Below are 17123 nucleotides of genomic sequence, written 5' to 3' on the forward strand. Positions count from 1 at the left end.
TTCCCTTTTTTGGCAATAAACGAATGGAAGCAAACGCCCTACCAAATCTTCTTTTTGTGAAATAAAACATTTTAATTGTACTGGGCATAAACAATTAAATTATATTGAGCCTTTTCATTTAATCCTCCCATTTTCCTTTTCAATTGATGTATTTTATAAAAATATTTTTTTATTTGGGACATGTAAGTAAATGAAGACAAATAAGCAATTGAAAAGGAAATCAAACTGGAAAGCTACGGTAAAAACTGTAATACTTGTATACGCCATTACCATAAAAATATATAACATGAACGACAATCATTATAATGGCCGTTGATAGAACCACCCACAATTAAGTTGGGATTTGTGACGCAGAAAAGGTTTTTCCTTTTAAATAGTTTGCAGCCGGAAGCGTTCGAGGCGCTCCATCGATTGCACCTCAACAATAACCGGCTCTATCTAAAAAGGCCACAACCGGTTGGCCACTCCTAAGCCGACGCTCGCCAAATGCAAATGGACATGCGGCATGCGTCAGCACGTGCACGATTCCCTCCACCGAAGGACCCGCTCGCCGGACGCATCTCGGACGGGATAGATCCAAAAGAAAAAGAGAGCATTACATGCATTTGCGTCAATTTCATACCCATTTTATCCGCTGGTCCACGCTGGCTCCACCTTCAAATGGTGGCGTGCTTTTGTTTGCAAGCGTGTCACGAAGAAGAATTCCAAAATGCTGGCACAATGAATCGTCTCGCCCTAGGGGTGCGCTCGGCCACTACGGGTAGAAGGAATCAGCCGGTTTGCAACAATGTTGCAAAATGTAGCTCGCGCTTCGCCAATTTTCGCCCAGCGTGGGTTCGGTTCGGTGGCGGTTCTCCACGGCTCGCTAAATCAATCTTATCAAAACGTGTCACGCTGCAGGCATTTGCCGCCCGGGGAATAAAGAACCGTCGGCGGAAGAAACCATCCGTGTGTGTGTGTGTCGCGGTATTCTGCCGCAGCGTGGGAAATGATACACTGGAGAAGCAACGCGCAGTTGGCAGAAACCTGTTTCGAAATAAAGTACAAAGTTGATTTTACTTCTGAAATGTTGGACGCATCTTCACGATCGTTACATGCTTACAGGATTTAGATCCATACCATGGAATGCATCAAGTTGCAGAGAGAAAATGTCATCAACATAGGAGACATTTTCAGAGGTAACGGGGAACTTTGCAATCATATAGAAGAATATGACAAAAAGAAAGCAGAATCGTGAAAACTCACCGGGAAACTTTGCAATCGATTAGGGGAATAATTTTTTTATTAAACAAAACTCATCGCCTTGTGGAGGTAAATGTTTCCCAATTTTTCTAAATTTTTCGTTTTCTACAAAAAATATTTCCAACTTAAAAATACAAATATTTACCTATGTTTCACGCACTTGTTTTATCTTGTTACGATACGTGCTATCAAAGAACAGGTCGCTCTTAGCAAAGAAGTTCCACGCCAAATGTTTAATATTTCTTATTTCGAAGTTCTCCACGTTTACCGTATCGATTCCGTTAGTTGAGAAACGGTGCAATCATTATTATAAAAGGGATGATGCGGATCAATGCAAACAAATGACAATAAACGAGGCTTTTTATGAGATTGCCATCTTTCTCCCCTATCCGGTTGCAGAACTACACAGTGGGTTTGCACTTTTCTCCTAGCTGTCTGGCATATTCCGCTATATGATAACAATGTTCTCTCTACCATTTGAAAATATTCCCCATGCATTAGAAATATTCCCTCTACCAATTGAAACGTTTCATTACATTGAACGAAACATTGTGTTGATAAAATACAATTAGTATTGGTTTGTGGAAAGGTTTGAAAACAAAACACAAACAATTATAAATAAAGTTACTATTTTTGGTTGATTTCAAACTTCGAGCACGATAAAAACAGATGTTGATTTAATGTTGCATCAGAACAATTCACAAATTTGTAAGTAGTTCTACCAGAAATAAAAAAAATCAACGAAACTAGATGTTACAATGTACGATCAATTTACTTTTAGACTGTATTTTCTAACCAAACAGTAATTTGCGGAACCAGGGATTGACTGCAAGTAACAACATCCTCGCTCCGGTATCTACTTACGCCCAGAAATACTTCTAAAACCGTTCTGCTTGTTGCCGGGGGTCATAAATAGTGCTGGAAGCTTAGGAAAAAACAGCGTAACGTAACACGGCAGTATTACCGTTCGTCCTATTTCTTCCCCGGGAAAAGGCACAATAACTAGCACATCTTACCTGAACCAACCAACCTACCTGTTTATGGCTTTTCTTACTACTATTTTCTACCCTCGACCCGCACGGCAACCTGGTCAACCACACACACACACACACACATACTGTGGGTACAGGTGGTCGTCGCTGGTCGCAGGATGGAAATAGAAAATTGATAAATTATGGCTTTTTGTCGCCATGACGCCATCGCCAGCATGGCACACGCGACCTGGCGAACACGACCTGCAGGAGTATATGTTAGGGAGTACAAAAAGAATTGCAATAAAGGTGCATTCTTCTCCGACGACGGGAACTAATCTCCAGCCCTTCCTGCTATGTCCTACACACACCCTTTCTCGTTCTTTCTCTCCGGCTAACACCATCGCCATTTCCGGGCAGAATCGATTGTACTAAACAGCAGGACACGAACCATCGTCCGGATATGTGATATCCTGTCTCCAAAGCGCACTTCCTTTTTTTTCGAATTCCCGACAACGCCGGCAACGTAGACATTGCATAGTATCGACCACTCCCTACCTACACGCGATTAAAACATCGCAGAAAAAATGTCCCAATAAAATGAATGTAAACCGGCACTGGCGGGCCGTGACGTACCGTTAAAAACTGCATTTTTATGTCCAATAAACGCTGGAAAGGGACGTCGAAGGGACACTGCTGCAAAATGAACCATGAGAATCGATTAATTAAACCGTTCCCTCGGCGCACCGGACGCATTGCTGCTTTGCGGAGAGGAACGAACCTTTAATAAAATCGACCGATAAAGTGCCCTAAAGGTGCCATCGAAAAGAAAACACGGGTGGCATCGGAACGTAATGCGCCTGGCTGATGTCGATAAATGTCACAAATCTGAAACAGCCAAGCGCCGTCAGGGGACACCGGGTGACCGCCACATTAAAGCTTTATTCCAACCACCACGCAGTGTCACTTATCGCGTATCGGTTCATCCATCTTGCCGTTAAAGTGGATGCTTGTTCAGTGGTTAGTGGGTAGCTGCGCTGGCTAGATACACCTTTTTATGGCATTATCAGCGAGAGTGGATTAGTAAAGCATGCGTCATAAAAGCAGCTTCAAAAGTCACAACTATGGTATGGTTGTTTTTTTCTACCGGCGGAGGAAAAGTCTTCTTAACGGAGGTCTTTAAATTCGATTTACGATCGAAATCGTCGAAGCATTTTTATTGCAGTCAAATTGGCTCAACTCTAAAATGCACATCTGGATGGCATAAATCACGGAGAGCAACTTTAACCCTTCGTGGGGCAAGAAACAACCTCATATGATATGAAATCAGGGTAAAAAAATATAAATTTTGATGTCAAATATTGTGCTTTTTCTCAAATTTGTATATCTGATAAAATATTCTTATGGTAGATTTACGATGACAACTAAAAAAGTTGAAACTAAACTACTGAAAGAAGTGAGAAACTTATTGCATTGGTGAGATCAAAGAAATCTTCCACATCAAAGAGAATTCCGGACGGAATGAAGAGAAACTGCCATAACCATTTTATAAGGAACATACAGACTCTTTGAAATGCAATTTAAATTTTACTTTTAAGGCTTGTATTTATATCTACATCCTTGCACTATTTGAAATTAATTGCTTATTGCGTTGTGCTTAGGTTTTATTAAATTTATTTTTTGTTAATGGAAAAATGATTTCAAGAAATAAAACATTCAATCCTTAGAGGTTAAAGCATCCACACTTCGAAACATAATTTATCATCTTTCCCATGAACCGAGCCTACAGATACAAGCGACACTGAATCGTTATTCGGATGAACTGTGAGCTCTGTTCTGGCGGAACGGCGCGGTTGCCATAAAATGGACGTAAAAATTCATTCTCTACCGCACGTTGAAGGCTACATAGACGTTTCGGATAACCTTTCCATGGCAATAAAATTATCCCACGAAAGAGAAAAATCGATGGGTGAAAAGGAGCAGCAGCACAGGGTGTTGGGTGTGCAAAAACACACAAGTAATAACCCATTTTAATCCTTCGACCAGCTGTTCCATAAGCTGCACCGGCAACCATCGATCGGTGGGAACACGCGTCGGGTTCCCCAACCCTTTGAAGCATAGCTTAAGATGAACGCAGGAGCTCCGTCGCGCAGCGGCTGGCAAAAATCATTATCACAATCACGAACACCGAATCACGAGAAACTTCGATTTCTGTCGCCGTGTTTTACCCTTTTTCCTACCATTGTCGTTTGGCTCTCGGTCGGGACAGAAGTAAATTATTCCATAAATGGAAGCGATCTTTATTTTATTGCATCACACGGCCCAGCATTCGGAGAAACGGGTTGGGTTTACGATTTGGTGCCGGTTTGTCTTTTTTGCATTCATCTCCTTTGCTTGCTAGCTTGCTTGCTTACTCGCTTGCTTGCTAGGTGTTTACCTTATACTCTTCCCCTCTTGTCGAAGTTGGGCTTTTAAAAAGGCACCACCGGTGAGGGGGCGGCGAAGGTCAGCATCCCACCCGGAGGTCCTTCCACATTGGGCTTACGCCGAAAACCGGACCGGGGATTCCAATCGGGCCGGAAAGCGATCACGAAGCACATCCGCTCCACAACCAATACGCCGGAGCTTAAACCTCCCAGCAATGTTGGAGGTTGAGGTTTAGTGAATTATGTAATGTGATGGAGATTGGGTTTTAAAAAATATATTAAAATGTTGTTTTTTTGTTGCATTAAAATTCCCTCGCCGTTGAAGTCCTTCAGGATCTTAATTTATGAATGAGATTAATTTAATTCGACCCACTGAGACGTGCGGTTTAGCTTGGAAGATTATTCTTAAATGATGTGTGGCACATTTTCTACGCATTATTAGTTTTCAATTTAAATGATGAACGTATCCAACCTGCGATCGCCACAGCTCATAATACGCTTGGCATTGGTGAACGGGGAAAGATTACGGTAGACGTTCGGCTCGAATCAGTGCACGGCAGTTTCGGAGATTTACGTCGCCTAAGCAAGAGGTCTCTCTAGCCAACGAGACTGGGTGCGACTCCAACAACCTGCTCGGTCGATAAATTATGACCTAATCCAGCGTGCCCTGCGCCACAAAACGAGATCATGCACACACACACACACACACACACATACGCCGGCGTGATGGATGGAACTCGTGAAATCCACCGGATCGAAATCCGACAGCTATCGCTCAAAGTGGATTCATTCGTCAATCCGCCCCTGCTTGTCGCGCACACGATCTCATCGCACATGTGTAGTTTCTGGGTTGTTTTAAATAAATATACTTTTAATAGATGACTTTCGGCAGCCGGTTACATTCTGTCCGGCCTGGCTTCGTGCCACGCCACCGGAGCTACCCTTTCGGTGGAAGATAAATGATGGAGACGAAAATGAGGCGAGCTGTCAATACGCTCGCCGCACGGGATTACCTTGGACCGTGTGCGGCGACGCAAATTAGTAGCCAAAAGGATGATTTATATTTGACGCCAGGGTGCGAGCCAGTGCCGGAGCAGGGTTGCGAACTCATTTGCTAATCGTGGCAACATTAAGCTCCCGCATGCAGCGACATCTGAGGATAGTTTATAATTGCCTTATGGTCTTATGGATCGTTAATCTTGTACGGAGTGAAATGTTACTTCTTACTAAACGATTCGTTTGTGGAAAATTTCTGGTCTATTTATTTGAGCATCTCATTTTAAAATAGTATCTCTAGCAAAACTGGAGTAAATCTACCGAATCGTTTTGCTCCCGCCACAAGAGGACTGGTAAAAAACTTCACTTTCCTACGACGCCCGGTTCAAGGGCACCACTGACATGTCAGTCAAACGGGCTCGCCCGAAACCCAATGCAATTAACGCGTCGGCTTGAAGTCATACCAGTTCAGCAGCCGGTACACCAGGGAGAGCCCCACCTCTGGGTTCCTTCTAGAGCCGCTTCACAGGCTGGATGCAGGCGATGCTGAGCGTGGACGCGTGCGCGCGCTTATGCTTCCCAATGTCACCCGAGGCGCTCGGTTGGTGAATGGAGGCAAAATTAATTTAAAAGACATTACATAATTAAGCTTTAGCACACACACACACACATACACTCATGCTGGCTGGTTGTGAGAGTCAACTAAAGGCTGAACAAATGCGCCTCGCCTGTCGATTGAGCCAAAGGCAATGACGAGTACGAGTTACATCGAGGAATAATTAAATATCTTTTGTTGGTGAAATCTGATTTCACATCCGACTGTTCCATCAGTAGCGAACATCATAACAGGCGTGGTTATGATTGAGAATAAGCTTTTGTGTAATATTTAATTAATTTTATAAACGTTGGCCGATACTGACAACAGTGGTAGCACCAGAAACAATGATATCTGTCTATAAAGTCCAGATAAGAGCTTTAACAATCTTTTAATTGCGAGTTGACCCTTTTACAGCTTTGTCTGAGTCGTATTTGGGCCCAGCAAAACTGTTGTAAAAAAAACAAATATAAAAATAATATATCAGAATGGTTCTAATCACAAGTTAAGTGTATATCAAATGTCGGAACCTTTAAGTTGTCAACATTAAGGAGACAACTTAAATCAATTCTCAAACACGAAAACGATGTTGGAAATGGGAAAGACGATGGACTTGGTTAGATAATCAAAGATCTAATAATAAAATACAATTTTAGAAGAGGAAAACAGTCCACTTTGTGTAAATAACGATGAGCGATAGTAGTTCATCAAATAGTTAGTCAATGAAATATACTTGCAAAAGAGAAAAAAAAGTTGTCTTTGTGTAAAGAAATTTGAGCGATGTTGAAACACTTATGATAACGGGAAAACATTTTGGAATATGTCAATTTTCCCTGTCTATTCTTCCAAAAATCGCTCTAACATGTGCGATCATTATGCGAATCTCCATGTAACCGGTTTTCACGTATCTTCACCGGCTAGAAACATTGTTCCGACAGCTGACAACGGTGGCGCCATATCACGCACGATTGGCAGGTACAAACAACGACGAACCAAACTTGCCTTATAGTAGACTATCAGCCGACAGGGAGTGACTTTGCCGCCCGGGGGTAACATTTTGGCGGTTTCGATAGCGCCCCGCCGTACGTCATTTATGGTTGGGATGTGAGAGGGAGGTTATGTTCAGGGCAGATCTTTGCCGAGTCGCATTTTCTCGCTGGCTTTGCTGCCCCAGCGTTCGTAAGAGGCCGGGAACAGCGCAATAGGGAAGTGAAAACCGCGGATGCGACCACGGTCTTGTCGAACAAGACGTCACGGTAATAATAATACCGTAAACACGGGCGCGAACAAGGGCAGCATGGTATACCTCTCACGGTCGGTGGTAGCACACAGCGCCCAGCAAGCAGATAAGAATCCACAACGCGACCGCGCAACGCTATCGGACGTATAATCTTCGGTCCCCAAGTGTTACCGCCATTGTTTTGATTGCCGGTGACGTCACGATAACAGAAAAATTTGTGTAAAGATGCCCCTGCGAAGACATGCAATCTCAACACAAATTCCAAGCTTCTCGGAGATGTTTGAAGATGTTGGGCGAAGGAAAAAATATGGTCAGATATCTTTAACCTATGTCGACCTATGCTGATAATGATTTAATATTTGCACTAAATTACTATTGATTGAAACTACGCTTGAGTGCATTGAAAAACAATGAGTTTCCCGCAATATTGCCAGCTTAAAACAAGTGCTAGACTAACATCCAACATTCGGTACTAGTGTAGAACCGAGTGGATCGGATTCCCTGCCCACTAGCTACTAACAAACTGCAGCCGGTACTTGTCATTCTCGGCCGCTTCCTTCCCGCCCAGCGATCTGCTATTTTCCTTTTTCCATAAACGCCATCGCGCCTGGCACGTCGATTGTTTGTTTGGATGTGTGAATATCAATTTGTTCGACAGCTGCCAACGGAATCGACGGAACGAGATCGAGTTTGTCCACCCCGGCCCGTGCTCGCACCAACCAACACCACTTCCGACTCGCCGAAGCCACCACCGAACTGCCAACTGTTTGGCTTCATCTCGTTAGCGAAGCGTCACTTTTAATTAGCCAACCCCATTAGTAGCCATGGCGAGTAGTTCTAGTACGGGGGCCTCATCCCCCTACACGATGGCCCCAGCGAGCGTATGTGTGTGTGTGTGAGTTTGATGACCAAGTTGGTTGGCTGGTGGGGGAAGGGTGGAAAGCAGTGCGACAACTTTTCCAACTGTGCGCCGGAGCTGCTCCACAACAAATCAAATCCCTCCGCACCGCACAGTGAATTGTCTCGCAAGCATGTCACCGGAGGACGCCGAAGCGGACTCGGGTTGCGTATTTCAGCTGTCAGCATTCCGGACGGATGTGCCCACCGAGTGACGGACACTGTGACTGCGGTTGCGACCGATACCGATGCTGTGACTTCTGCCGGAAGCCTGGATACGAAGCGGAGGTCGTCAGGGGGGCTAGCGGTACGGTGTGGCGATAAGTACGTGTAATCAACACCTTCGCCGGTTTGTTGTTACAGTTTACTCTCACCACACAAACACAGCAAGGCTCGGCAAGGGAAGTTTGCTGATGCGCACCGAAAACAATCCACAACAATGGTTCTCGCAATCGATTACCCTATTTTTGAGTTACGGTACACCGCTGCGAATTGGGTTAGTGTTTGGTGATTGTTTGATGGTCTATTAAGTTGATGTCACCAACCATTTACATGCCTCTTTACAGAACAAATACGAGCCTCGTATAGCATTTTCCGGCTTTTTATTCCAAAGTCTCATCAAAACACTAACAAGTAGCAGGTTTTATCTGACAAGTTGCGCTCTATAATGGCAACAGCGCATCATCAATGGCATGGCAACATTACCGTTCTACAAAGCCACATTCAATATCTAACATGTTTCATACAAACGCCCAAAATACACTCAAACTAAGCCTAGCGTAAGATTTTATGAACACGCTTGTCTAACGAATATTCAAAATTTTCTGAGGAGTGTTTATTGCATACTTTTGGGCGCTACATGCATTAGGGAAACGAGGGACAAAATGCACCTCCGGGGCAAAATGCTTTCAAAGCAGAAATTTTTAGTTTTAAACAGCTCGTTGACATTTAGTAGTTTCCCACCACGCTTGTGTTGGTTATATTATATGATCACTGCAGGCTCTAGCTTTACTTATACTTATTAACGCAATGCACAAGTTGAGGAAATCGCGTGCCTTAACCAAAATAGTTTTGTGAGGTTTTCGAACAAGAAATATGGTGAAATAAAGCGAACCCAACATAGCACCTTATCCCAAGCCAGTAGTCAAATTATCATAAAATTGTTCCATGTCTCTATACTTCACTAGTATAATTGGACCAGCATTAACTGCTGCTTTTCAAAAATTGAGAAAAACAGAACATGTTTTGATTAGTTTGTTTTTGATTAAACTGACTGCTAAAATTTGTTTTGTTCAAGAAATCATTTTGTTTTTGTGCACCCAACTGCCACATTGATACTTTTCCAACCGCTATTCATTTTTCTTCCCGCCGCTAATCTAGAAGATTTACGCAAAAGTTTTCTAAAGTCTCCCACGAGGGTTTAAGATTTACGGTAAACACGCTTCGATTCGATTGATTCGATATTAAGTTTCAACACAGACGTCAGCAAATACAATTTGGTTTTATGTCTTTCATTTCTTTTAAACAATTCTGAATCAACACCCATCCACAAACTGTGCACAGCTACACGCCAGGCACGACGGTCCCTTCTCCCCTAAACGGTGCCCAAATAGAAGCGTTATAATATTTACTTACTTCCAGCGGTCGGTCTTCTCACGGTGGTGGATACGACGGGAAAGCTTGTAATGTGACCGGTGGCGGATATTGAAACGATGGAATCTTTTTTCGCACTTTCCTGCAAATGAAACAGAGCACACAGAGGGCGGGTGAGAACAAATCAAAATAAATTATTATTTTTAGTGACACATCTCCGGCAAATGTTTTCCCTTCGCGTTTCGACAAATGGGATTACGGTTCGTGTTTTGTACGCCCTTCGATCGTGGAGAAAGAAAAAGATTGTCCCGGTAAAGACACGTTTAGCGTAACTCGATTCACAGTTCCAGAAAATCTATTCACCTGCGCTAACCTTGTTAAACTTCTATTATTTTTTCCCACTTTCCTGTTGGCGCCTTTTTTGCACTCCGAACAATCCTACGCTTCACCGCAGGTCGATGTCTCTGCAGTGTGCAGCCTGCTCCACGGCGAGGGCAACCATCCCGCCGCGATAAAATCCAATTTCTTATTTCGGTCCTACGGGCCGATCCCGGAGCCCCCTCGTATCACGTTTCCCGACAGCTTGTGATTGATTTTGTGCGCGCACGGGGTAACGATAAATATGCTTTCACTGCGATTTCATATTCAATTTAAACCCAACTCAATTTGTGCACATTCAATTTCAAAAAACCTTTGGCGGCATGTTTGTTTCTGTTTTTTGTTGTAGTTGTCTTTGTTTCTATCTATCTGGTTTTCCCTAGGCTGCGGTTTCCGGTGTACATCTGGCCGATGTACATCTTCGTAGGCACGTGTTCTTATCTTATGATTTGCCGGGAGTTGGAACCAAAATGCTTCGCTCAAAAGAAATTGTGAGAATTTTGAAATGTTAAATGGGAATTAACACGTTGACAGGCAAGCATTTTGGGCACACTTTTTTAGTACAATCTTTTTAAATACATTTTTTTTTATCATTAAACCGACGGTTTTCGAAGGCCAAGCAAAGACTCCTCTTCCCAAAGAATTAATTGTTAATATCAACATAGTTATTATGTTGCATTTTCATTTATTGATGCGTCTAAAGCAACTTCAAAAATGTATCCTCTCGGAAGTCTTGTTTTTGCTTGGTTTACGAAAACAGTTGGCTTGATGAATTTGGTAGTCAAATTTGATCGATTTTGTACTAAAAATCTGTATTAACACGTTGACTGCTATGTCACCCAAAAGTGGGTGACAGCAAAACTCAGTTCTAACAAGTTTTTGAGCCATAAATAAATAATAATGCAACAAAAAAATTGTCATAATATTTTATATCAATTCTTTGGGAAGCGAAGTTTTAGCTTAGCCTTCAAAAGTGGTCGGTTTAATAAATGTTTAAAACAAATGAAATTAAAAAAGGTTGTTCTAAAAAAGTGTGCTAAAAACGCTTGGCAGTCAACGTTTCTTCTTCTTTAGCACACTTTTTTTTTCGTTTCTAAAAAAGAGGTAAAACTAAACTAAAGGTCAGTTGATGTTATTATTTTAGCTACGGAACGTGTTAAGTAGTAATGGAACAATTGACGGAACAAATCCCAAAAGATGTACTAAAATATTGTACTAAATGTTTTTGTATGCATACCTTTTCCGTACCACCATCCTTGGAGCCGGCTCCCGGGTAGGAAGCATTGACCATCGTCGCGTTGACGGCGCCGTGGCTGCCTAGTTTGTTGTTGTTGGCCGCATTGGACTCGCTGCTCCCGTTGCCACTCGTTGCCGCCGCAGCCGCCGCCACATTGCCGACGTACAGGCCACTATCCTTGCGGGACTGCTGCTGCTGATTGTTGCTACCGTTCGAGAGGATGCTCGGCGTGCAACCCATACCGGCGCGATCCTGGCCGTCGTCGCCGTGTCCTGTCGCGGCCGTGCGCGCACCGTTCACGCCACAGCAGTATCCAGTGAACCACATGCACCGGGCACGGAGGACGACGCCCGATCACCGAAGGACAGCTCGCACAGAGGAAGACGATAGCACCTTCCAAACGCTTGTTTCGTTTCAAAAAGACACTCTACGACAACTTTTCCTTTCCTCGAGCAAAACACTCAAGTCTCAAACCGTTGACCGGGTTGAGTTTTACTTTTTTCCACTCCCGGAATGTAACACGCCAGAAACTCCACTAATTTTCACTCATTCCAGCACAGCACAATCACAACATGCACGCACACTCGGGTTGGCGTATCCTTCGGGATGGGGATGCTTCAGCAAACCACGAAGGCAACCGAATTCTCTCGGCTCACCCCCTTACACACCGGTTGCATCGACCACGTGGCGACGTGAGCTGGCATTTTTCCTCGCAGCACACCGTCATACTGGAACCAGCACATTTTCTTCTTCTGTTTTCCTCGCACGGGGGGAAAACGGGATAGGAATGTGTCTTACCCGCGAGGCAGTGGGTCGGACTTTCTCTCACCGGAAGCAGCTCATCATTTATTCATTAGTTGGAACCAAGTAGTGCACCCGAACGGGAAAACGTCGGCCGTGAGGGAAACCGTGCCGGAACGACTGCAAATTATCCTCCAACTGGACACGGCCGAGAGTATTAGTCTAATGGTGGGTCCTTTCTTCTTCACAATCTTAATATCCACAGCTCATAACGCTTCCAACTTTACTTTCTTCCGGCCGCGTGTTGCATTCGCTCACACTCACTCACTCACTCACTCACTCACTCACTGCTCATTTAGCAAATTTCCACCTCTTCCGTTTGGCTTTCGCCAGCGTCGTGTCGCGAAGCCACCGCCGAAAAGCTAAAATGAACTCACTGGAATCAATTATCAGCTTCTTTGCACATCATTAATCTTACGGACTTATTTTTAGCAGTATATCCTTCTTCCTCGCAACCCCCACCTGGGCCCAGCCACTCGCCACCCGTTGCTCCGAAACGACAATGGCTGCCGTGTCCTTAAAGCGGTGACGACTTGATGCCAACCTCCTAGTAGCACACGCCACGAGATGGAGGCAAAGAATCGGAAAAATGGTACATTGCTGCAGGTCGTAACGTAAACCGACGGTTCCTTTCGGTACACGACGTACATCTCGAGACGGCTATACGGTGTAATTGAGCGTATGATGAGAGGCTTTCGCAAAATGTGCCCCATGTAAACCACGGATCGATCACTTGACCTGGCCTTCCGAAAATTGCCGGTTTTCCTCGGAACGATGGACAACGTTACCCAGTGGGGTTATCCCACGTTGATAATACACCGGTACATCCACTCTGTCCGTGTGGGGTGTAGTCGACCTCGAGCAAATCCGTTTCCTCAAAACCAGGTCGGTAGGACACGCTGACGGGACAAAGAAGGTGAAAAATTGGCGACCCGTCTTGTTGTGGCCCCTTGTTGTCCGGATTTTCCGGACAATATAAGTGACCGTCCCAAAATTTTCCCGTCACTTCTGTCACGGGCGAAGAAAGGACCAAAAGGGGCCCAACCCACTTTCGCGAACCGTTGCGCATAATGGAGCGTTTAAAAAAGTGAATAAAAATTCCAATCATCGTAACCTTTCCACCACAATAAAGGGGGAGCGGGGGGATGAAATTGAACGTAAATAAGGGACGAAAAGAAAAAGCTTTAGCAGCAATCCAACAGCGAACAGATGGTTCACCGATCACGGGAAACCGTTGATGGGAAATGGATAAACAACAAGGGGAGAACAAATATGGGTCGGATCTTTTTTCGTTTTGATTTTTCACTTCGCTCGAATCAGCACGAAAGTAGAACGAGATTATCTTCTACTTCAGACTCGATAAATCGCCTAGTATTGATACGAATTGTGTTCAATTTCAAATGAAAAACGAAGTATTGGGAGAAGACTATAGACAATCGTTAATATCTTAACTTTAGTTCGGTAGATAAAATTGTACTTTTGTTCACATTCACTTTGTCACTTTAATGAAACCGAAACGATGGATTAATTCCCGTCTTCGACACGTCGTAAACGCAACGGATGCTTACGTGAAACTGTGATCTTGTGTGCTCGAAACGCTGCGACTCCCTCCTATCGGTTCACTTGGGTTCTTTTCACGATCAGTCACGAACCATATCATTAGGCGCGTGATCTCATAAATGCGTCAATTCCAGTCCGTCCGGTTTGACCCTGAGGCTGGGCAGCTTTTGAACGGTGAACGCGCCGGGCCAGGTTACTTCAAAGTGGGCTTCCGATAGTGACTTCAAAAGACCGGCAAAACTCCGCACACACAATAAAAAAAAGGCAGTACAGCAGAAAAGTGGAAACCCGCGTGGTTTTTCCAAGTCGAGCCAAGTTTTGTATGCACGTTCTGCGAATCGATCGGTATTAATTTCCCTTGTGGTAACTGCTCTCAACAGCTGCGCGCAAGATCAACCGGTAGTGCGTGATCGGTCGTCGTTAACGAACCTGTACTGCCCCGCACCGTCGAGAGTTCCAGTCGGGTGAGTGTGTACTAAACAGTTTCCAGCCAACCACCTGTAGGAAAAATAAAAACGAAAAGAAGGATAGCATAAGATTAAAAATGAATGAATAAACAAGCTTAATCGTGGTTGATGTAAGAATAGAGGAAATAGAATCGTTCAAAAGCAACCAATGCCCCACCACAATCACCGCCGATCGAAGTCGATGAATGAAATTAAAACGTCGTTTTGCGCGTTTGCAGCTTGCTGCGTCGAACCCGCCGGAACATTCGTTAGAAGCAAGAACAAGGTTGGCAAGCAACTGGATCGAAAGTAGATTGCAAAGGCTGCTCGGACGGAGATTAAGCAAAGCACGAATCTGTTAAACCTTTTGATGCATCGAACAAATTGCAAAAAGGTTTAATCTTTTATTTTACATTCTTATCCTTAACGCTTTGCGAATTTTACAGAGTCTTCTAAAGCAGGAGTCGGCATACAATTTCTAAAAAGGGCCGGATGATTAAAACGAAATCGAAAGCGCGGACCGAATAGCTAAAACGATGTATTCAAAGTTAATGTACAAAAGGTACATTTGTACAAAGTAGTACTGTTTCAAACAATTTTATTCTTATTTTTGTTGAATTTTGATCTTTTTCAGCTTATTAATTTCGATTTTTTGTGATGTTAATTAATTTCTTTATTTGTACTTTTTTCCTTACTTACAGTATTTTTAATTATCTTGTTTTTACTGCTCTCTTTGATTAAAATAAATCACCATTGAGATGTTATAAATATTTCGAGCATCATTTTATTTCGCTAGAAAATTTGATTCCTTGAATGTTGCTATTTTAAATGTAAAGTAAGCGAGTTTCTATCGCTGGATAAAAGAGTTGTAAGTCTCGAGACTAGGAAATTTTTGAACGATCAATAATGCAACTGCGTTAGAAAAAATAAAACATAAAGTATACGAGGAAGTCACCTGGTAACGAACACTTCGTTCAACAATTTTAACCTTCATTTTTCGGTATTAAAAAAACTGCATTCGTGAACAAATCCGATAAAAATTTAGAAGGGTTTTTTGGAAAAGGCACACATATATTCTTGCAAGCCGGATAACATCAGTTTGTGGGCCGGACTTGCAACAATTTTATTTGGCTTACTATTGCCAAACAGAAAATCATTGGCTTAAAGCTAGTCAACTTTAACTCTTCCGAAACAAAACACACTTCCAACACCATTATGAGGAGAACCACTTGGTAATACTCCACCCTTGGCACTCTGGGGTTAAGCACTGGCAACCGAGCGGATGATGGCCGCAACTGCACGTACTTACACACGCCAACAACCGCATTTTAGTTAATTAAAAACCATTCAATGGAAATTTTGCACCCGTGCACGCGGGCCGAGATTATTATGGAAACGGTACCGCCATTGATGCGTGTGCTGCGATGTATATCTTCGCGGTGCACGATCGATCGACGGGCTCGGTTGGTTTCTCAGGAAAGGGAAACTGAGGGGGTGTGATGCTCGGTTGGGTGGCGGTGAACTACTTGAACCCTTTTTGCAGTGGATAGAATAACTCTGCGAGTGATCCGAGATTAACTTGTGTAGATAGTAGTGTTTCAACGATATAGTGCTTTAATCCTTCCGTAGTAACATTGTTATTGAAAAGAGTAATGTCTATTTCAGAATAAATATCATGTAAATGTAGAGGAAATAAACATAATTTGCTGAAAACGACAATCCAAGGTAACCTAGGATCCAAATCTAAGGTTTTTGAAAGGTAACTTAAAAATAGCTTGAATGTATCGACATCGCACTTCTAAACATGTCGTAAGCCTGTTCGATTGGTTTATAACTTTTCGATTGATAAGTTGATTACAATTCCATGACAAGGATGAAATGAGACATTCATCATTCGTGTTGAGATCATGTAATGCAAAGAAAGGATTTAACTTTATTATATTTAATGAGGGATGAAAAGAATAAACACCGCCATCGATACAACTGATACAGCGTGGGAGGGATAATAAACAGTAGTCTTCGAGAAATTTAACTTTAGCATTTTGTTTGCATCCATGTTGGTTTTAAAAGTAATCCCCAATATTGCTACAATGCCTATTCTTTATCCAAAACATCAACCTACCAGCGTGCCAAATTGGTTAAGCACGATAGAGCCACGAACAAACAGTACCCTTAAAATGTAGTCCACGAGGCGATGAAAACAAATGCCTCCGGTACCAGATTTACCGTTCGATAAAAGCCGATAATGAGTTACCAGTAAATCTCCACTTCGTTTCCTTTTTTGTTCTCGGTCAGGATTTCAGCCCACAAATCCTCTTGTATCCACTATATTATGTGTACTTTCAATTACACGCACACACATTGAACAATCCTTCCTGTATTTTTTCCCCATCCCAAAAAGGACCTTAACCAATCCCTAGCATAGGAAAGCGGTCCCAGAAGCGAGAAAAACTTTAGCTGCATAATCTGTTTACTTTTATTACTGTCCGTTTTGTTTCGTTTTTTTTCCTACAATCCGGAAGCGGACCCATACGTTTGCCAACCGTTTGATAAGTAGATTAATTTTATTCTACGCCCACCGAGCAACGGAAGATAGCGTGATGAAACTTTAATGGGTTATTAAGTGCCCGGTTTGACGAAGGATGTCCGCCTGCTAGTGGCTAGTGAATGAAAAATTACACCAGCTCTGGACGTTATTTAGCTTGGAGATATATTGCTAAAGTTGTGTGAAAGTCGTAAAA

At 43.2% G+C, this 17123-nt stretch overlaps 1 protein-coding gene across 1 annotated transcript in view; it reads right to left on the reverse strand.

Moving 5' to 3' along the window:
- Positions 1-11902, reverse strand: part of LOC131267650 (high affinity cAMP-specific and IBMX-insensitive 3',5'-cyclic phosphodiesterase 8) — a 101198-nt gene extending 89296 nt beyond the window's left edge. Inside the window, exons 1-2 of the mRNA XM_058270577.1 lie at positions 11576-11902; positions 10003-10102 (exon numbers count right to left, since the gene is read on the reverse strand). Coding sequence (XP_058126560.1) covers positions 10003-10102; positions 11576-11902 — 427 coding nt within the window. The remainder of the gene's footprint in view (positions 1-10002; positions 10103-11575) is intronic.
- Between the last annotated feature and the right edge of the window lie 5221 nt (positions 11903-17123).

Source organism: Anopheles coustani, chromosome 2 (genome assembly GCF_943734705.1).
Source record: "Anopheles coustani chromosome 2, idAnoCousDA_361_x.2, whole genome shotgun sequence".
Lineage (NCBI taxonomy): Eukaryota > Metazoa > Arthropoda > Insecta > Diptera > Culicidae > Anopheles > Anopheles coustani.